The sequence below is a fragment of the Citrus sinensis genome, chromosome 3 (assembly GCF_022201045.2).
Source record: "Citrus sinensis cultivar Valencia sweet orange chromosome 3, DVS_A1.0, whole genome shotgun sequence".
NCBI lineage: Eukaryota > Viridiplantae > Streptophyta > Magnoliopsida > Sapindales > Rutaceae > Citrus > Citrus sinensis.
Window position 1 is genome coordinate 13,404,846 of NC_068558.1, and position 22,347 is coordinate 13,427,192.

At 35.4% G+C, this 22,347-nt stretch overlaps 1 protein-coding gene and 2 non-coding genes across 3 annotated transcripts; 2 read left to right on the forward strand and 1 right to left on the reverse strand.

Annotated features, from left to right (window-relative positions):
* Nucleotides 1-10,139: 10,139 nt before the first annotated feature.
* Nucleotides 10,140-10,246, forward strand: LOC127901667 (small nucleolar RNA R71). Its single transcript, XR_008053911.1, has one exon. It is a non-coding gene; the product is annotated as a small nucleolar RNA R71 (small nucleolar RNA).
* A 5,369-nt stretch (nucleotides 10,247-15,615) lies between these two features.
* On the forward strand, nucleotides 15,616-17,967 carry LOC127900585 (uncharacterized). The gene is made up of 3 exons (XM_052435740.1): nucleotides 15,616-16,230; nucleotides 16,420-17,068; nucleotides 17,162-17,967. The coding sequence occupies exons 1-3, from the start codon at nucleotides 15,616-15,618 to the stop codon at nucleotides 17,965-17,967; spliced, it is 2,070 nt and encodes a 689-aa protein (XP_052291700.1).
* LOC127901619 (small nucleolar RNA R71) lies at nucleotides 15,883-15,989 on the reverse strand. The gene has a single exon (XR_008053863.1). It is a non-coding gene; the product is annotated as a small nucleolar RNA R71 (small nucleolar RNA).
* Nucleotides 17,968-22,347: the final 4,380 nt, after the last annotated feature.

Below are 22,347 nucleotides of genomic sequence, written 5' to 3' on the forward strand. Positions count from 1 at the left end.
GAACATTCAAGATCGTCTCCACAAGGATTGATGTTACCAGATTTGCTTCAGTAATCTATAACAATGCAATGATTGTTCTAAATTAAAACAAGAAAATTGATAAAATTAAATAACTAACTAAAATATAAAATATAAAATGCAATAATTAAAAATGCAATTTAATAAAACTCAAGTCAAATACAAGAGTAAAACCAATGAAAATGAAGTAGTTGAGTGATTAAACTCTCTTAATGGTCTTAACTATTTCTTCAAATCTTAGGCTCGGTTGCTACAGCATCTACTGCAGCACTGGGCATAATCCTTACATATCCTCAGTTGTTGCATGTTGGATGTCTTATATCTATATACAACCTAACAGTGACCAACTATTAATCCAACATATGATATAACATTACACGCTCATGTTATAAATTCCCTACAAGGTGAATCCATATATCTAGTTCATCACTAATTCTAGATTTTTAGAATCAAGTGAAACTTAACTCAGGAAACCCAATCTAAAATCAAGTATTGCTCTTATATGTTCCACTAAGATAGGTCCTTTGTGGCTCTTGCTTAACTTGTATAATTAAATGGGTGGTCAGCCAAAATAATGAATAAAATAAACTTTACCAAAACAAAATGCTTTAGCAAACGTGCAGCAACATATAAATTCAGTCAAGAGACCATCAAGATTGTCTATCACTCAACCACAATTAAATTAGTTTATGATTTGCAAAAGTAAAATAAACAAAAGAGTTTAGCCATCAAATACATCCCTATGATTAAAGAGTAATCAAGACAACAAGAGAAGAATAAGAAGGACTGAATTCTAATTGACTACTGCAAATTTTCCTTTGGTTCAGCCTTAATTCTTGCTCTTGAATTCTGTTTTGCCTTTGTTTTTTTTTCGGTTTTTAGTCTTGTTTGACGACCCTCTTTTCTCCTTTGCTTGTTTGTTTCTTTGATAGTTAAAAATTAGAGTAAACGGAAGTCTAGGACGAGCATCTTCCAAATTAGGAAACTTCATATCGCAATCTGCTAAGTATCTCACGCGAAATCTTTTTTGTCAATGCTCCAAGATTGCTATAGCAGCGGTTGCTACAGCAATAGCTACAGCATCTATACTGTTCCAGACTTGCTTTAATTCTTCTACAGCCATGGTCTTTTATTCTTTTTGCTAGCTTATTGCAACAATATCCTTTCCTCGAAATTTGAGCTTCCAATTACCTACAATTATGCATATGATTTAAACACAATTATTCGAAATCAAACAAACTTTATTAAAATTAAACTCAAATGGATGTTCATGCAAAGCATAATTAAAATACAATAAAAATATGTCAATTACTCTCTAAGTGATCTTGATTTAAGTTTAAAAGTGACATGATAACTCTCATTTCATAGAGTTTTCAGTGCACCAGAACATAATGGTATAGCAGAAAGGCTTAATCGTACCTTAATGGATATGGTTAGGAGTAGGTTAAGTTACTCGTCTTTATCCTTATTGGATGGAAGCGTTAAAGACCACCTTTTATTTGTTAAACAGGGTTCTTAACAAGGCAATTTCAAAGACTCCTTTTGAACTGTGGACGGGAAGGAAATCCAGTTTAAGACACATGCATGTTTGGGGCTGTCAGATGGAAGTAAAGATTTATAATCCACATGAAAGGAAATTGGATTCAATAACAACCAGTGGATATTTCATTGGTTATCCAGATAAGTCTAAAGAGTATAGATTTTATTGTCCTAACTATAGTATGAGAATTTTTTAATCTGGAAATGCTAGGTTCATTGAAAATGGCGAAATTAGTGGGAGTACGAAACCACGAAAGGTGGAAATCCAAAAAAAATGCAAGTTCCCTTGTGTGTAACTTCTTTTAAAGTTGTTGTTCCCGTAGTTGTTGAAATAATTAACGACTTTCAAGAACAAATAAATAATCCAGTACCCCATAACGAAGTAGTTAATAATAAACTTATGGCAGCTGAACTACAAGAAATAGCATTACGAAGATCTCAAAGACAAAGAAGATCTGTTATTTCTGATGATTATATAGTTTACTTACAAGAGTCATAATTTGACTTGGGAATTGATGAAGATCCAGATTCGTTTTCACAAGCCACGGAAAGTATTAATTTTGATAAATAGTTAGACGCCACGAAAGAAGAGTTAAAATCAATAAAAAAACAATGATATTTGGGACCTTGTTGAATTACTTGAAGGTTGTAAACGAATTGGGTATAAATGAGTCTATAAGATCAAGCGCGATTCCAATGGCAACGTGGAACAATACAAGGCCAGACTTGTTGCCAAAGGTTTTACTCAAAAGGACGATGTTGACTACAAAGAGACCTTTTCACCAATCTCTAAGAAAGATGTTGGTGTATAAATACTAATGCTATTGGTGTCAATGTGCAAGTGTACACAATAAGTAATAAAGTGATGAGTATTCAAGATCGTCTTCACAGGGATTGATGTTATCAGATTTGCTACAGCAATCTTAACAGTGCAGATTTTTGTGCTAAAATAAAATAAAACAATTGGTGAAAATATTATACTAATTAAAATAAAAGCGCAATAAATAAAATGCAACAAAGTAAATTATCACGTCAAACTCAAGGATAAAACTAATGAGAATATATAGTAGTTGAGTGAATAAACTCTCTTAATGGTCTTGACTATTTTCTAATGGTTGGCTCGGTTGCTGCAGTATTTGCTACAGCACTGGGCAGAATCCTTATGTATCCTCAGCCGTCGCATGTTGGATATCTTATATCTATATGCAACCTAACAGTGATCAATTGTTATGCCAACATAAGATATAGCATTACACGCTTAGGTTCTATTTACCCTACAAGGTGAATCCCTATGTCTAGTTCATCACTAATCTTAAATCAAGCATGGCCCTTTTGGGACTCAAGCAAAACTCAATCCGGGAAACTCAATTTAAGATCAAGTATTGTTCTGATATGTTCCACTAAGATAGGTCATTTTGCTGCTCTCTCCTAACTTGTATCATTAAATGGGTGATCAACTGAAATAATGAATAGAATAAATACTATCAAAACAAATTGCTACAGCAAACATGCAGCAACACATATATCCAGTCAATAAACCATCAAGATTGTTTATCACTCAACCACAAATAAATTTAGTTCATGGTTTGTAAAAGAAAAATAAAGAACAAAGTGTTGCTTTTTCTACCTTGTATTAAAGTTTCTCAATTAGATCAACAAGCATTATGCTTGAATTAAATTGTGCAAGGTTCGTTTCTTTGTTTTGATTCAAAAAAAAAAACAAAAAAACAAAAAAACAAAAAAAAGAAAAAAAACAAAAAAAGAAAAATCGAAAAAAAAAGAAGTTTACATTCTTGGTGACTTGAGTAAAAATAAGCATTTTGATATCATAAGTTTATTCAATGAGTTCATTCTTCTCATTTTGATCTTTTTTTTCTCTTTCATGGACCTTTCTTTTTCATTTAACCTATTTAACCCCATTACAACCATTTTAAGACCCTTAGATTTTTGCATTTTATTCATGTTTTGTGGATTGAGATGTGATATATGAGCAAGCTTATGGTAATAGCATTCTTTGATTTGATTTGAATGAATAAATGACACCCTAAACACTTTGAGTGCATAGAGTGAAGTTATTGAGAGGGCTATTAAATCTTGTTGCACTTGAATTTTGAATGGATCTTCTTGGTGGTTGAATGTTCTTATTCTATCTTATGAAATTCTATGCTCTAAAATCCTTGTCTCTTGAATGTTGATCAACTTAATTTCTTGAGGTTTGCTTGCTTAAAATTGTTTTTGGATGAGTTGAGATGAGAATTGAGTGGAGATTTGGAATTAATCTTGACTTATATGCTTGAGGACAAGCATCATCTTGGTGTGGGGGAATTTGTTAGAGTACAATTTATGCACTAGTTTTGCATTGTTTACTTCCCTTAATATCGATGTTTTGCACTTAATAATAGTGATTTACTTATGTTTTACTTTTGTAGGTTCAATTCTATTGATTGGTGATAAAATTGAGCTATAAGATGATGTTTAAGGATGATTGTTCTCTTGGAGAAATTTAGAGAGTCAGAAGAACTTTGTTGATAAGGCGTGGGCGCGTGCTGTCAACTGCGGACCTGCAGTTTTTAGTTTAACGTGTTTTGTATTTTTGGCTATTTTGTAATTACGAATTTAATATTTAAGATATTAGTATTTTATTTTAAATAGAACTCTAAAAGAGAAGAGAGAGAGAGTATTTAAGGAGGAATCTATTGTGAAAGAAAGGGGAGATTTTGGATTGGAGAAAAAGAAAGAAACCCTAGATCTAATTTTTCTCTTCTCTCTATGAAGAACTAAACCTATTTTTCTGGTTGAAGGATAATGAAGCTTTGATTCATCACTACTGTGAGATCTTTCTTATGCTTTAATTGTTTTATTACTTTTTGGGTATTTGTTTATTCTCTGAATTAGTTTCATGATTATGTTTGTTAATTAGGTAATTGGCCACTATTTAATTATCAACTTAATCTATTGTCAATTAAAGGATTCATCGTATGAAGAATTTAATGTTTGTGACAAATAACATAGCAGAGAGTTGTGTTGTGAGAATAAACTATCTAATTTAAATGAATCATCATATGTGTTGATTAGGATTTGGGTCTCTCTAGTTTTTCAGGCTGTCAATTGATTAAATCATATGATCGTATCTAGGGTTGTCTATTGATTAGGGAAATAACCAACGGTCGTACCTTGGTTATCGACTAGTTAAGGAGAGATTGTCTATTAGAGGGTCTCAATAGCTATAACCGGTCTATTCATGAGTAATAATAATCTATATTTGAATCAATGATCAGTAGTCGAATCAAGCTTAGTTAATTCCTTCAACCAGAGCTTTCTCCAATTTGAATTACAACTTTAATTTGCATTCTTGTTATTTAATTTGATTTTTATTATTGTCTACAATTCCCCCATTTTACGTTTTACGTTTCAAAAGGATTTAAATAATTACCGATCTCTGTGGACACGACCCTGCTCAATCACTATACACAATTTATTTAGAGTAGGAATTTATTTTTGTTGGGTGTCGCCAAAATTTGATGGTTGTCGAAGCCAACAAAAATAAATTCCTACTCTAAATAAATTGTGTATAGTGATTGAGCAGGGTCGTATCCACAGAGATCGGTAATTAATTAAATCCTTTTGAAACGTAAAACGTAAAATGGGGGAATTGTTGACAATAATAAAAATCAAATTAAAATAACAAGAATGCAAATTAAAGTTGTAATTCAAATTGGAGAAAACTCTGGTTGAAGGAATTAACTAAGCTTGATTCGACTACTGATCATTGATTCAAATATAGATTATTATTACTTATGAATAGACCGGTTATAGCTATTGAGACCCTCTAATAGCCAATCTCTCCTTAACTAGTCGATAACCAAGGTACGACCATTGGTTATTTCCCTAATCAATGGACAACCCTAGATACGATCATATAATTTAATCAATTGACAGCCTGAAAAACCAGAGAGACCCAAATCCTAATTAACACATATGATGATTCATTTAAATTAGATTGTTTATTCTCACAACAAGAACATTCAACCACCAAGAATGGAAACTTTTTTTTCGATTTTTCTTTTTTTTCTTTTTCCTCTTTTTCCTCTTTTTTTTTCTTTTTCTTTTTTTTGTTTTGTTTTTTTTTTTGAATCAAAACAAAGAAACGAACCTTGCACAATTTAATTCAAGCATAATGCTTGTTGATCTAATTGAGAAACTTTAATACAAGGTAGAAAAAGCAACAAAATATATCCACACAATGAGTCCAAAAATCTCCTTAAATTGAGGCTCAAAAAGAAGAAAAATGGTTAAGTAGATGGAGAGAATTAGATGGGTAATGGTTAAGGCTCAAACAAAGGTAGCAATTAAAGGTCTTCGGGTAGAGAAAAAGGAAAATGCGAGAATAGAAAAATGGTAAACGGTTTGCCCTTATCCTTTTAATGCATAAAATCCCGTAATGTGGCTTCAACATGCATAACAAAGCAAGTTCTAGAATAAACAAACTAGGATTGATATTCACATAACAAAAATAATTATAGCAAAGTGGTTGCTCATAGGCTCAAATCCTCACAAAGTTGGTAAATTTGCCATCAAATCATGTACACTCTTCAAATGAATCAACCATCAATAGTGGTGTAGAATGAGAAGAAGGTATGAGTGAGAAATAAAAGGAAAGGTAAAAAGGATAATAAGCGAGAAAGATGTATGTAGTAAAAAGAAAATTGAAAGATAAAATGTGAGTGATGAAAGAATATGATAGAAAAAAATAGATGTAAATAATTTGAGATAGATGGGAAAAGAGTAGTGAGAGAGAAAGGAAAAGAAAATTAATAATATATGAAGCATACTAACTCAAAAATCATTTAAGGATGAGTAGAGTGAAAATAGATGAGTGGAGTGAAAATAATAATTCCAGGCATCAATAATGCAAAAATCCCTCCCCCACACTAAGAACTTACATTGTCCCTAATGTAAGATAATCAAAGCTCACATAAAAATTAAAGCGTAAGGATAAAAGATTAAAGGCAAAAAGAGACTTCCCTGAATTGTGAGCTTTGATCCACATAACGTCTATGGCCTTGGCGGAAATGGTGGGGTAAATCCCACACTCTCGAAGTATGCGGCCAAATTCTGCTCCATCTTGTTCAGCTTGTGCTCCATTTTTTCTAACTGAATGCTCAAAGGTGGTGCAGATGTAGAAGGAATAGTTGGCGGGGCAGCAATGTCGTCGTCAAACTCGTCATCAGAGGTAGCACCACTCCTAGCATAAAGCTTCTTTGGAGGTTGAGTGGGTCCTGGTTCAGTAAACTAAAATCTCCCCTCCTTGAATTCGACCACACCTGTTCTTTCAAACACAGACATATCCAAAAATTCCTCTCTTTCTCTTGTTGAGTCGCGAATGCGAGGCACCCTCCGAGATTGGATTCTGCAAGTGGCAAAACACTCATGCTTTTTCCATGTTTCGATCTTTGCCTCACGGCTTGGCGTGAATCTGAAATTGTGTTCCATGGAACCGTAGTGGGAGCGGCAATCTTCGATTTCTTTGCGACGGGTGTCTTTTTAGATGACTTGGAAGTAGATGCTTTCCTCTTCGGCATTGTTACAATGATTGCACTCACGGATTTCGATTTACCCGGCTGGAATACAGGTCGTAGGCTGGTTGCGTTGCGATTGCTGCTCGGCTGGAGCTTGCTTGATGGACGTGGGATGGCGCTGATTGTGTTGCGCGCGTGCGCTGGGGCTGCTGGATCTGCGCGCTGCGTGGGCTGTGTTGTGCGCGAGAGCTGGGCTGACGCTGGTTCTACGCGCTGTTGGACGAAGGCTGGATCTGTGCGCGCGAGTTGCTGCTTGCTAGACGTGGGATGCTGGTGCTGCGTTGCGTTGCGCGATGGTGATGGCTGGAGCTTGCTGCGCGCGGGCTGGTTGCGTTGGTGACGCTGATTCGTGTTGCTGGGCCTGCGTTGTGGGATACTGCGCGCTGCGGGTGGAACTGAATCTGCGCGCGCGGGTTGCTGCTCGCTGGTCGCGGGATGCTGGTGCTGCGTTGCGTTGCGCACGGCTGCTGCTGATGCGTGGGCTGCGACTGCTGGTTGCTGGTTGCTGGTTGCTGCGGGTGAAAAAGATAATCAACAGTGAATATATTTTTTTTTTTGAATTATGGATTTATGAACAGTGATTTGTGATTTTTGTGTTTTTTTGTTTTTTTCATTTTTTTTAAATAAAAATATATATATATATATATATATATATATAAAAGAAAGAAAAGATGGAAAAAATAAATAAATAAATACATTGCTTTTTTTTTTGTTTTTTTTTTAGTGATGAATCACTTTGTAAAAATTTCAGAAGTACTTTTCTAATAAGCACGTGGGCACACCTTATCAAAAATTTTCTTCTGACCAAAATAAGCAAACATATTAAGTTTTTTTTTTTTTGAGACACTAAAAATTTCAGAAGTACTTTTCTAATAAGCACGTGGGCACGCCTTAAAACTATTTTACTTTAAAAATTACAGAAATATTTTTTAGTTAAGACGTGGGCACGCCTTATCAAAAATTTTCTTCTGGCCAAAATAAGCAAACACATTATTTTAAAAAAAATCTGAATCAAAATTAAAAGAAGATATAACAAAAACCAAAATAAATAAATCATTTGGGTTGCCTCCCAAAAAGCGCCTTTGTTTTATGTCTTTGGCTAGACACATTTATGCATCAATCTCTATAATTGGGACTCTCAAGAGCCACATCCTCCACAATATTCACTGAAAAACCTTCATAAAAAGGTTTTAAGCGATGACCATTAACCTTAAAAACTTTGTCAGAGGTCGGACTTCGAATCTCAACTGCACCATGAGGAAAACATTAGTAACAATAAAAGGTCCAACCCAGCAAGAACGTAATTTACCCGGAAAAAGTTTAAGTTTAGAATGAAAAAGAAGAACTTTTTGACCAACAGAGAACTCGTTTCTCAAAATCATTCTATCATGAAATGTCTTCGTCTTTTTCTTGTAAAAAACTTCCTGCACTATAGGGTTAATAACATCCACAGAAAATACCGAATGTTCCTCACTAGGATATTTCATGGTATCATTCATATTGAATTCTATAACCTCTCCATCAAACTCCATAGTGAGAGTCCCTTTATGTACATCCATTTTAGTCCTAGAAGTCTTAAGAAAAGGTCTTCCTAGCAAAATTGGGACAGAATTAGAGGAGTTATCATCTTCCATATCAAGTACATAAAAATCAGCAGGAAAAACCAACTTATTAACTTGTACTAAGACATCTTCTAATACCCCATCAGGATATGCATTAGACCTATCAGCTAGTTGAATTATTACGCCAGTTTCTTTTAATGGACCAACATTCAAGGATGAATAAATGAAATGAGGCATGACATTAATAGAAGCTTCTAGATCTAACAAAGCCTTTTCAATTTTAACACTACCAATTTTACAAGGGATAGTAAATATACCTGGATCCTTGCACTTAGGAGGTAGTTTCTTTTGAAGAACTGCTGAAACATTCTCCCACATGTGAACTTTTTCATCTCCTCTTAATTTTCTCTTAGAGGTGCACAGTTCCTTAAGGACTTTAGAATATCGAGGTATTTGTTTTATAGCATCTAATAAAGGAATATTTACCTCAACCTTGCGAAATGTCTCAAGGATGTCTTTCTCTTGTTCCTCATTCTTTGATTTTACAAACCGGCTTGGAAAAGGAAGAGGTATCACAATAGGTAGGGGTTTAGCTCTGGTGGGTTCCGCATCATGAGATTGAGGCATCAATTCATTCTTCTCAAGCTCATCTTCTACATGCTTTGTCACTTTCTTACTAGGCTCTTGCAACTCCGTCCTACTTCTAAGGATGACAGCACTAACGTTTTGCTTTGGATTCACCTCAGATTGTGAAGGCAATCTCCCTAATACTTGAGACTCCAGACGGTTTACTGTAGTCGCCAATTGACTCATTTGGTTCTCCAAGTTCTGAATGCTTGCTGTAGTTGCCTGCTGAAATTGTTGAGTGTTAGTCGCAAGCGATTTAACAATTTCTTCAAGAGATATACCTGACTTGGAGGTTGACTGTGGAGGTGCTGGTTGTCTTGGTGGATACTGTTGTGGGAATCCTGACGGCCTAACTCCATAGCTAAAGTTGGGATGATCCTTCCATCCCGGATTGTATGTTTGTGCATAAGGATCATACCTCCTCTGAGGCATGCCTGGAAATCCTCCAACTGCATTGGCTTGTTCAACGGGTTCTTCTTGGAGTGTAGGACACATATCAGTTGAATGACCCATATTATAACAAATGCCACAAGTCTTCACCTGTTGCACATTACCTACAACAAACTTTTCCACAAGAGAAGTAAGTTTATCTAAACGTTGTTCAACAGAAGAAATATTTACCTCATTCACCTTCTTTGAAGTGAGATCTTGCCTGCTGCCAAATTGTTGTGCATTGGCAGCCATATTTGATATCAACTCCCTTGCTTGAGTAGGGGTCTTGTTCACCAACACGCCTCCACTAGCAGCATCTATCATACTCCTATCCATCAATGACAGTCCTTCGTAAAAATATTGAATAAGAAGTTGATCAGAAATCTGATGCTGAGGACAACTGGCACACAATTGTTTGAATCGCTCACAATACTCATACAAAGTCTCCCCAGGAAGTTGTCTGATCCCACAAATATCTTTTCTGATGTTGGCAGCTCTTGAAGCAGGAAAGTACTTCTCAAGGAACTGCTTCTTCAAACCATTCCACGTTGTAATCGATCCATGAGGCAAGTAGTACAACCAATCTTTAGCTAGCCCATCTACAGAGAACGGAAAAGCACGCAGCTTAATTTACTCTTCAGTCACGCCTTGTGGTCTAATACTTGAACACACAATATGAAACTCCTTAAGATGTTTATGAGGATCTTCACCTGCAAAACCATGAAACTTGGGTAATAAATGAATATGACCAGACTTTAATTCAAAATTTACCTCCAAGTCTACATATTGAATGCAGAGTGGTTGTTGATTCAAGTCTGGTTCAGCTAACTCTCTAAGAGTTCTTTCTACAGGTGCAGCTCTATCCATCACTTGTTCTTCTGAATCGCTAGATGATTCAACTAAATCAGGCACCGTATCTGTTTCAGAAAGCAAAGGCGACAAGGATCGTTGCTTAGCTCGCTTTGTCTGCTGTCTCAGCTGGCGAGCCGTCTTCTCAATTTCAGGATCAAATGAAAGTGTACCTATACGAGAAGAACGAACCATACACCAAGTAAAACGTAAAAAGGATTAAATAAATGACACCAATCCCCGGCAACGGCGCCAAAATTTGATGGTTGTCAAAGCCAACAAAAATAAATTCCTACTCTAAATAAATTGTGTATAATGATTGAGCAGGGTCGTGTCCACAGAGATCGGTAATTAATTAAATCCTTTTGAAACGTAAAACGTAAAATGGGGGAATTGTTGGCAATAATAAAAATCAAATTAAAATAACAAGAATGCAAATTAAAGTTGTAATTCAAATTGGAGAAAGCTCTGGTTGAAGGAATTAACTAAGCTTGATTCGACTACTGATCATTGATTCAAATATAGATTATTATTACTCATGAATAGACCGGTTATAACTATTGAGACCCTCTAATAGCTAATCTCTCCTTAACTAGTCGATAACCAAGGTACGACCGTTGGTTATTTCCCTAATCAATAGACAACCCTAGATACGATCATAGGATTTAATCAATTGACAACCTGAAAAACTAGAGAGACCCAAATCCTAATCAACACATATGATGATTCATTTAAATTAGATAGTTTATTCTTACAACACAACTCTCTGCTATGTTATTTGTCACAAACATTAAATTCTTCATACAATGAATCCTTTAATTGACAATAGATTAAGTTGATAATTAAATAGTGGCCAATTACCTAATTAACAAACATAATCATGAAACTAATTCAGAGAATAAACAAATACCCAAAAAGTAATAAAACAATTAAAGCATAAGAAAGATCTCACAGTAGTGATGAATCAAAGCTTCATTATCCTTCAACCAGAAAAATAGGTTTAGTTCTTCATAGAGAGAAGAGAAAAATTAGATCTAGGGTTTCTTTCTTTTTCTCCAATCCAAAATCCCCCCTTTCTTTCACAATAGATTCCTCCTTAAATACTCTATCTCTCTTCTCTTTTAGAGTTCTATTTAAAATAAAATACTAATATCTTAAATATTAAATTCGTAATTACAAAATAGCCAAAAATACAAAACACGTTAAACTAAAAACTGCAGGTCCGCAGTTGACAGCATGCGCCCACGCCTTATTAACAAAGTTCTTTTGACTCTCTAAATTTCTCCAAGAGAACAATCGTCCTTAAACATCATCTTATAGCTCAATTTTATCACCAATCAATAGAATTGCACCTACAAATGTAAAACACAAGTAAATCACTATTATTAAGTGCAAAACATCGATATTAAGGGAAGTAAACAATGCAAAACTAGTGCATAAATTGCACTCTAACACAAAGTTTCAGCCATGAAACACATCCCCATAAATAAATAGAAAACGAGAAAGCAAGAGAAAAATAAGAATGATTGAGCTCCCAATTGATTTCTGCAAATTCTCCTCTTGTGTAGCCCTTGATCTCTCTCTTGAATCTTGTTTTTCTTTTGTTTCTTTGTGTTTTTCTCCTTGGGTGACGGCTCTCTTTATTCCTTATGATGTGTGCTTCTTTTATAGTTGAAAATTAGGGTAAACAGAAGTCTAAGTCGCGCATAAGTCAGATTAAGAAACTGCAGATCACAATTCTGCAGTTATCCCGCACAGAATTTTCTCTGTCGTTGTTCCAGGATTGCTACAGCAACGGCTACAGCAATGGTTGCTACAACAATATCTACAGCAAATGCACTGTTCCAGATTTGTTTCAACTCTTTTGTAGCCATGTTCTTTCTTTATTTTTGCAAGCCGATTGCATAGCATTCCTTCCATGAATTATAAGCTTCTGGAAACCTACAATTATGCACACAAATTGAGCACAAATTACTTTAAATCGAGCAAAACTTATTAAGACTGACTAAAATGATTATTTATGCAAAATGTAACAAAAATGCAATAGAAACACATAATTTACTCTCTAAGTAGTATTGATTTAAGCCTAAAAGTGCCATGATAACTCTCATTTCATAGAGTTATCACAGGATTGAGTTTTGCTTGAGTCTCAAAAGGGCCATGCTTGATTTAAGATTAGTGATGAACTAGACATAGGGATTCACCTTGTAGGGTAAATAGAACCTAAGCGTGTAATGCTATATCTTATGTTGGCATAAAAACACAAGGAAATTAATTATTTAACTCTCATTTCATAAAAATAATTTGCAGAAATCAATTGGTTTGTAAAAGAAAAATAAAGAACAAAGTTTCAGCCAAACACATCCCCATAAATAAATAGAAAACGAGAAAGCAAGATAAGAATAAGAATGATTGAGCTCCCAATTGATTTCTGCAATTTCCTCTTGTGCAGCCCTTAATCTCTCTCTCGAATCTTGTTTTTCTTTTGATTCTTTTGTATTTTTCTCCTTAGGTGTAGCAACACAAGTTTTTGTATCATTAAATGGGTGATCAACCGAAATAATGAATAAACATAAATACTATCAAAACAAACTGCTACAGCGAACATGCAGCAACACATATATTCAGTCAATAAACCATCAAGATTGTTTATCACTCAACCACAAATAAATTTAGTTCATGGTTTGCAAAAGAAAAATAAAGAACAAAATTCCGGCCATGAAACACATCCCCATGAATAAATAGTAAACAAGAAACTTGATGGTTTATTGACTGAATATCTGTGTTGCTGCATGTTCAATCTCTGTGGAGACGATCTTGAATACTCATCACTTTATTACTTGTTGTGTACACTTGCACATTGACACCAATATCATTAGTATTTATACACCAATAAGTTTTTACAAACTATGAACTAAATTTATTTGTGGTTGAGTGATAAACAATCTTGATGGTTTATTGACTGAATATATATGTTGCTGAATGTTTGCTGTAGCAGTTTGTTTTGATAGTATTTATTTTATTCATTATTTCGGTTGATCACCCATTTAATGATACAAGTTAGGAGAGAGTAGCAAAATGGCCTATCTTAGTGGAACATATCAGAACAATACTTGATCTTAAATTGAGTCTCCCGGATTGAGTTTTGCTTGAGTCCCAAAAGGGTCATGCCTGATTTAAGATTAGTGATGAACTAGACATAGGGATAACCAACAAGTTTTTGGCGCCGTTGCCGGGGACTGATTGTTAATTGTGATTTGTGAAATTAGTTTTAACGGTGCTAATTTTATTTTAATTTGTTTATTTTGTTGACATAGGTGATCTAGCAACCCTTGCATGCGCAAATATAAATCTGTTGACTTACAGTTTGATCCAGAAATTGAAAGAACTGCAAGGAGATTGAGAAGAGAGCATCGAGAATTACAAGCTGCTGTAGCAATGGATGATTTGCAAGATTTGAGAAACTTGAACCGTAGAGAGGGGATACAACCAGTCAATGTACATAAAGGTCTGAATGGACAATGTGTTCAAAGGCAACCAGGGAACAACAACATTATTCACATGGCCAATGATAGAGATAGAGCTGTTGAGTGTTAGAAAATGTATATTTATAAAGGAGAAAATCATCATTTTACATTTCAAGTTTTACTAACAACCCTTACTTTTATGTATTTAAGCTTCTTGCAATTTAATTATGTGTGTTTGATTTTAATTAAGTATTTTATGTATTTTAGGGGCATCATGGTCATTTCACAATAAACGAGAGATCAGACGGCAAAACGGACATCACTTTTGAACTCAGGACTGTCGAAAACCTTAGGAGGAGCATAAAAGGAAAAATGACACTATTCACATGTACGGTACTATTTACGTGTACGGTACTATCTACGTTACTGTTCATGACACTGTTCACATAGACGGATCAATGACGTGGTATTGACCGATGATGTGGCATTGACTGATGAGGTGTCACGATCTTGTTGGACTAAAATTCTTATGTACTGTTGATGGTGACGTGGCAGCATATCAGTGGATGAAAAATCTCGCGTACGGTACATGCATCACACAGGATTATTTTTAACCAAACCGCGTCACTGTTCAACCCGGGTCAAACCGTGTTACTGTTCATCCGCGTGGTCAAACCGCATACTGTTGACTGATGACGTGGCACAATCCTGAACGTCTAAACTGTTTTTAATCCGATGGCCATGATTTACTCCATGTATCTATAAAAAGGGGGCCTCTCCCCCCTAATTTAATATCTTTAAATCCATTTTTAGGATCCATTTTCTGTAATTCCTTCTTCATCTTGTATTTTCTACGTATTTTAATAAATTTCCATTTTGCCCTTAGTTCAATTATGAGTGGCTAATTTTCTTTCAAGCTTGGGTTGAAGGTGAAGTCTCAACATGTGTCATGGGCTTTATTTGGTAAATTTACTTTCTCTTCCCCTCTAATTTTTGTGGATGTTTTGACTTCTCGTCGACAAATAATACTAATCTTGTCTAGTACCGCTTTGGTTTCATCGGCCCTCTAGTACAAAGTTATTATTATTTGGCACGATAAGCCCTTAGCACCATATTGATTAGAGCGTGGTTCATGAGGTGTGGATTCCCCCCTCATGATTTAATTGGCATTAATAAGGATTATTTAGCCCATGATGCATGTTGATACGGATCCGGATACCCAAGTGCTTCATTTCAATAGATCTATCTTCAATTTATTCTCGCCATTTTAATTTAAGTTTTAGAATATTTCAAATCAATTTCACTAGAAATCCAACCACCCATTTACAAAATTAATTCTACACACAATTAAAATCCACCTCCTCGTGGGATCGACACTCATCACCATTAGTCTATTCTACAATAGATTTGTGCACTTGCGAGTTCAATAAAATTTGCACAACAAGAGCCATTCGAGACTACGCAGTGTTGACTCCTCAAGCCATACATCCAGGAATAGTTAGACCCGACGTTCAAGCTGACAATTTTGAACTCAGATCCGTGATGTTTCAGATGCTTCAAACAGTGGGGCAATTTAATGGTTTGCCATCCGAAGATCCTCATCTACACCTTAAGTTATTTTTTGAAGTGAGTGATGCTTTCACGATTGTTGGAGCATCGCAGGAAGCATTGAGACTCAGACTTTTCCCGTTTTCTTTGAGAGATCGAGCAAGAGCATGGTTGAATTCTCTACCACCAAATTCTATCACTACATGGAATGATTTGGCTGACAAATTTTTGTTAAAATACTTCCCACCAACCAAGAATGCAAAGTTGAGGAATGAGATCGCATCTTTCCATCAACTTGAAGATGAGAGCTTGTATGACGCATGGGAGAGATTTAAGGAGTTACTCAGAAAATGTCCTCATCATGGTATTCTTTGCTGCATACAGTTGGAAACTTTCTATAATGGTCTCAACCAAAGCACTAGATTGATGGTGGACGCTTCAGCAAATGGGGCCTTGTTATATAAGTCTTACAATGACGCTTATGAAATTTTGGAGAGAATAGCCAACAATAACTATCAGTGGCCATCAACCAAACAAGCTGCAGCAGGAGTTCATAACGTAAATGCCTTGACAGCATTGTCAGCCCAAGTAACTTCATTAACAAAGATGGTAAAGGCCATGACTACTGCTCCAGCAACTGTTAACCAAATTTTTGATATGTCTTGCGTTTATTGTGGAGAAGGGCATTTATTTGACAATTGTCCTGGTAATCCAGCTTCAGTTAACTATATGAGCAGCTTCAATAGACAGAACTAGGACAATTCATATTCAAACACTTACAACTCTGGATGGAGACAGCACCCGAACTTTTCATGGAGTAATCAGAATCAGCCTGCTGTAGCACTCAGTGGACAGAACAGACCTGATCAACCACCTGGATTTTATCAGCAAAATCAAGAGCGCAGAAGCATCAACAATGATCAACTCGGCTCCCTTGAAGGTTTGATTAAGGATTATATTGTGAGGAATGAAGCAGTTGTCCAAAGTCATACTGTATCTTTGAGAAACTTAGAAAACCAAATTGGACAGCTTGCTACAGCATTAAGCAACAGACCTCAAGGCAGTTTACCCAGCAACACAAAGGACCCAAGAAGAGAAGGAAAAGAGCACTGCAAAGTGATTAACTTGAGATCTGGAAAGGATATTGATAGCTCAATTGGTGTACTAAAAAGAAGAATTGAGTCCAACAAGGGAAAAGAAGACATTCAAGTAGAGAAAGAGTCACAATTTTTCATTTTTCAAAATGCAAATCGACACAGATCTGCTACAGCATCTGCAGAAAGTTATGATCCAGCACCTAGTGGTGAGGCAGCTACAGCATTAACATCAATAGAACCGTGTAAAGCAAAAGAGAAGCAGTCTGCACAACCTGCTGCATCACAGCAGTTTAGACACCCACCACCCTTCCCTCAAAGATTTCAGAAGCAGCAACAAGATAAGCAGTTCAGTAAAATCTTGGGAGTGCTGAAACAACTACATATCAATATTCCTTTTATGGAAGCTCTAGAGCAAATGCCAAATTATGCGAAATTTTTTAAAGATATCTTGACAAAGAAAAGAAGACTTGGAGAATTTGAGACAGTTGCTCTAACACAAGAGTGTAGCCGAATGCTTCAGAGTAAGATACCACAGAAGATGAAGGATCCAGGCAGCTTCACAATCCCTTGCTCCATAGGCACTAAATACAGTGGCAAAGCACTTTGTAATTTGGGGGCTAGCATCAATCTCATGCCTTTATCAGTGTTTAAGCAATTGGGAGTTGGTGAATGTAGACCAACAACAGTGTCTTTACAACTTGCTGACAGATCCCATGCATATCCAGAAGGGAAGATTGAAGATGTGTTGGTGGATAAATTTATTTTTCCGGTGGATTTCATTGTGCTAGACTTTGAGGCAGACAAAGAAGTGCCAATCATTCTAGGAAAACCTTTCTTAGCCACGCGAAATACTCTAATTAATGTTCAAAAAGGAGAATTAACCATGAGGGTGAATGACCAACAAGTTACATTCAATGTGCTGGATGCCATGAAGAGTCCCGATGAGATTGAAGATTGTAATTTTATCAGTGTTGTGGACTTTGTTGTAGCAGAGAGATTACACAGTTGCTGCAGTAACGAAAAAATCAATGCTGTAACATTTGAAGAACTTGATGATGAAGATCATAAAGCAACTAACATAGCATGGTCAGGGGAGAAGCAACCCTTCAGAATTGACGAGCAAATCCAACAAAGGGAACTCACTCCAGACCAACAAGAATTCAAAGTTAACGGACCGAGAATGAAGCACTATCTGGGAGCTGAGGTGAACAACCTAAAGAGGGATCAGTTCTTGAAAGATCATGGTTGAGGAAACAAGAAAGGTCAGGCTGAAAGACCTAAAATCAAGCGCTAATTGGGAGGCAACCTAATAAGGGAAGTTGTTTCAAGTTTTTAAGGCATTAAATTTAGCTTTTAAATTATTTAATTTGTCTTTTTGTTATTTTAAGTGTGCATTTAATTTTTTTATGTTTTTGTGTTAAATTATAGTAAGTAAAAAAAAATTGTGGGCAAAAAGAGCATGAAGGAATTGCTGCAGCATCACTTACAGCATGACATATAACAGAAGATTCTCAAACAATAGAGGCATTTCTTGCTTTTGCAGCAGCAGATGGATTAATTAGATTTTATGATAAGGAGCGTTTAAGAAGTGGATCAAAGAAGAAGTGACCCTTCACAGCCTGTGCTGCAGCAATGCTTCCAGCAACAGGGGAGTACCCCTACCCGCTAGTTTATTTTACTTCTTTCTGCAAAAAAAAAAAATTTCTTTCATTTAGTTTTAATTGTCTAATTCGTTCTGCATGTCCTTTTATTTAGTGTATGCATGTCTGGTTTATGTGGTTTTGTTTTGTGTGCTTGTGAGGACACAACACCACTCAAGTTTGGGGGGGTTGTGTTTCTGAGTGCATGTGTTTATGCTTATGTTGTGTGAAGCTCTGTTATCTTCTATTTGTGTATGGATTTGAAAACCTAATGAAGATAAATTGAGTGTCATTCAGTATTTATGAGAAAGCCAAGTAGAGATAGTTATAGATGGAGGTTGAACTTCTGTCCTGACACTTAGACTTTGGTTGAGTTTTATGAGAATGCTGTAGCAGAGCCAGGAGAACCCAAAAAAAAAGAGTAGAAAATATCTCAAGTTTGGGGGAAAATTTTTGTTGAACCATGCCCGTTATGAAATAAATTCTGCTCCAATGGTTTAAGTTGCTGAGTAACCAGGGTTGAGTATGCACCCCATATGCAAACTTGAATCCAAAGGCAACACGAGATACGAGCAGTGCTGCAGCAATTATAAAAAAAAGAAAAAAAAGAAGAAAAGCAAAAAAAAATGGTGATAAAGAGGTCCGCTACCTAGGATACTGAGTAACCTGGTCTGTTCATGAGCCCCATGTTCAGCCTTGAGTCAAAGGCGTCCAAAGGTATGACCTAGATATAACATCCTAAATGCGTTGTTGTAGCAACTCTGACATGTACGTTGAATGAGTAATTGGATGTCATCATTACAAGTGATAGGTATTCACATGAAAGCTCAATGTTGCATTGAAGGGTTTAACTGAAAAAAAAAACAATTTAGCACAGTTTGAATATAATTGTGAGTTCTGCTCCCCCATATGTGAATATATTTGTGTTCTACCTTTGAATTATATGCAATTTCTGTGTAATGTTGTAGCACCTCTGGAATTTGATCAAAGTGGCACACACACACTCTGGACAGAATGAAGCCTAAGTTTAGAACTAAATTGCTATGGCTATTTTGTGTGATTAAGAGTGTGATCTGAGGGTGGAAGAATCCTTGCAAATTAGATGACAGAGCTAAGTTATTTGTTGCATGATTGTGTGATTGAAGTGTGAATGTTATTGTCATTACTTGAGGACAAGTAATGGTTTAAGTTTGGGGGTGTGATAACTCTATGAAATGAGAGTTATCAAAAGGCTCCTTTAGAATTATTATGGCATTGGTGGCTCACTATGAAAACTATCTTTCTAAATGGCAATTTAAAGGAAGATGTTTATATGGCCAAACCTGAAGGCTTTTTTGCTAAAGGAAAGGAATACCTCATTTGTAAATTAAAGAAATCAATATACGGACTTAAGCAAGCCTCCTAACAATTGTATCTTAAGTTTAATGATACCATCACTTCCTTTGGATTTAAGGAAAACATCATTGACCGATGTATATATCTCAAAGTTAGTGGGAGTAAGATTATTTTCCTTATACATCCATTGTTGGAAGCTTAATGTATGCACAGATACGTACCAGGCCAGACATTAGTTTTACTGTTGGAATGCTGGGTAAATATCAAAGTAATTCTAGATCAGATCACTAGAACATTACAAAGAAAGTATTGAGATACTTGCAAGGAACAAAGGATCACATGCTCATTTATAAGAGATCTGATCATTTTGAAGTGATAGGGTATTTAGATTCAGATCATGTTAGCTGCGTGGATACTAGAAAATGCACATTTGGCTATTTGTTCATGATGGCTGGCGGAGCCATTTTGTTGAAAAGTGCAAAACAGTCCGTCATTGCTACATGCACTGTGAAAGCTAAGTTTGCAGAACTTTATTTTAAGTCTTAGAATTACCGACAGTATTGCCAAGCCACTGAAGATTTATTGTGATAATGCCACATCAATCTTCTACTCTAAAAACGACAGGTATTCGAAGGGTACTAAACATATGGAATTAAAATACCTTGTCGTTAAAGAAGAAGTTCAAAAATGAAGAATATTAATCGAGCAAATTAGCACCAAATTGATGGTTGTGGATCCTTTAATAAAAAGATTAAACCCAAAGGTTTTCAGCGAACATGTTGAAAGAATGGATATAATTGGATGTCTCTATTGACATTATGTTCAAATTTTATGCTCTTTATGTATTTGATACTCTAAGCTCATTTAAGTATTGTTTCTTATTCTTTTATATCTTGTTTGATTTAATGGTATATATATGAATAAGGATATGATTGTTAACAGGTTTTGTCTCTGACTAAGACATTATTGATGGACTGTCATTGTTTTCTTTTCCATTATAGGTCATGTTAAGTATAAAACTGATATTGTGATACATAGAAGGAACTATGTTGAAATAATGATGCGGAACTACTATAATTCGAGTTAGTTTTTGCTTAATGATGATTTTATGGCTTGACCAATGCAAGTAAGGATTTAGCTCTTACTATGCGCATAACGTTTATTATTATTAAATTATTAATTTGAATGTGCCACATGGGCTAAGTGGAAGAATGTTGAAATATTTTATAGTGGCCCACGTGCCACAATATGAAATTAGTAATAATAAAATAAATTATAGGCTGAAATCCTATTGGTCAATTAGGAAAAAACGAAAAAAAATGAACTGCCCACTTTGATGGAAAGTGGAAATTAGGGTTTTATTAAAATTGGTTCTTTTTCCACCCAATATTTAAAAAGATATCACGTTAATTTTCTCTCCACCAAAAAGTGAGTCACTCTAAAAGAGTCAAGAGAGAGTAATCGATTTTGCTAATCTTCAACTCTTGACAGTGAGATTTAATCAAGAAAAATTGCTATGAATCAAGGTATGCTTTCTCTCAATTATGATGATGTGAAAATCATGATATTGTATGATCTTAGGGATTAAAGTTTATTCAAATTAGAGTTTATTTACTTTATGGGAATTGAAAAAAATTCCAATAGCATTTTCAACTTGTTTCATCGCAGCTGGTGTGCAATTTCTAATGCTATGGGTGTCAATGTGCACATACATAACAAGTAATCTACTGATAAGTATTCAGATCGTCTCAACAGAGATTGATGTTATCAGATTTGCTACAGCAACCTTAACAGTGCAATCTTGTTTTAATTGAAAATAAGGTGACTAATGAATCTAATGAACTGGTTAAAATAAAAATGCAACAAATAAAATGAAATAAGAAAAATTATTACGTCAAACACTAGGATGTAACCAAAGGAAATAGAGTAGTTGAGTGAACAAACTCACTTAATGGCATTGGCTATTTTTCAATTATAGTACCGTTGTTACCGCATCTATCACAGAATTGGGCAAAATCCCCCATGCCTCCTTAACTGTCGCATGTTGGATATCTTATATCTAATGAAACCTCGAGTTGAAGAAGTTAAAGAGTTTATAAACATGATGTTGAAGGAAACTCCATGCAAAATCTTCCATGTTCGGAACAAGACATTGTAGTGTTGATTAATTAGTTAGATGCAGTCAATATATAATGATTCATGCTATTAGGATTTGTTTGTGATCTCATTTTATGTTATTATTATGTGTGTGTAGTTCCGTAGTTGGTTTAATTTTAGACATTATGTGATGGGAGCAATCATAATTACTGTATACTTTGAGTTATTTTGTATGTACTGAAGTGTGAGTATTTCAAATTGTTAGGAATAAGGTAACCTTATGTGTATATTTATGGTGAGAACAATTATTGCATGTTTTCCATTAGTACATTAGTTTGGGGGAAAAGTAGAAGACCAAAGAAAAATGCCATGTGTCAATATGGAGTTTTCCCCTGCCACGCCTGCATATTTTCAACAGAATTACAGAGGTACACGGGACTACCCCACTACACCTAACACGTAGATATGCGTCAAACTTGCTCTCTACGCATATTTTTGAAACGTCCAAGCTGCCACACATATGAAAAACAAGAATATTCCTGACACGACAATAAGGA

Bases quoted from the DNA above. Each gene is read 5' to 3' on its own strand.
- LOC127900585 (XM_052435740.1), top strand. From the start codon at position 15,616: ATGTTTCAGATGCTTCAAACAGTGGGGCAATTTAATGGTTTGCCATCC. The intron at 16,231-16,419 runs GTAAAGGCCATG...GGATGGAGACAG, and splicing joins TAACTTCATTAACAAAGATG to CACCCGAACTTTTCATGGAG. The intron at 17,069-17,161 runs GTAAAATCTTGG...AATTTTTTAAAG, and splicing joins GCAACAAGATAAGCAGTTCA to ATATCTTGACAAAGAAAAGA.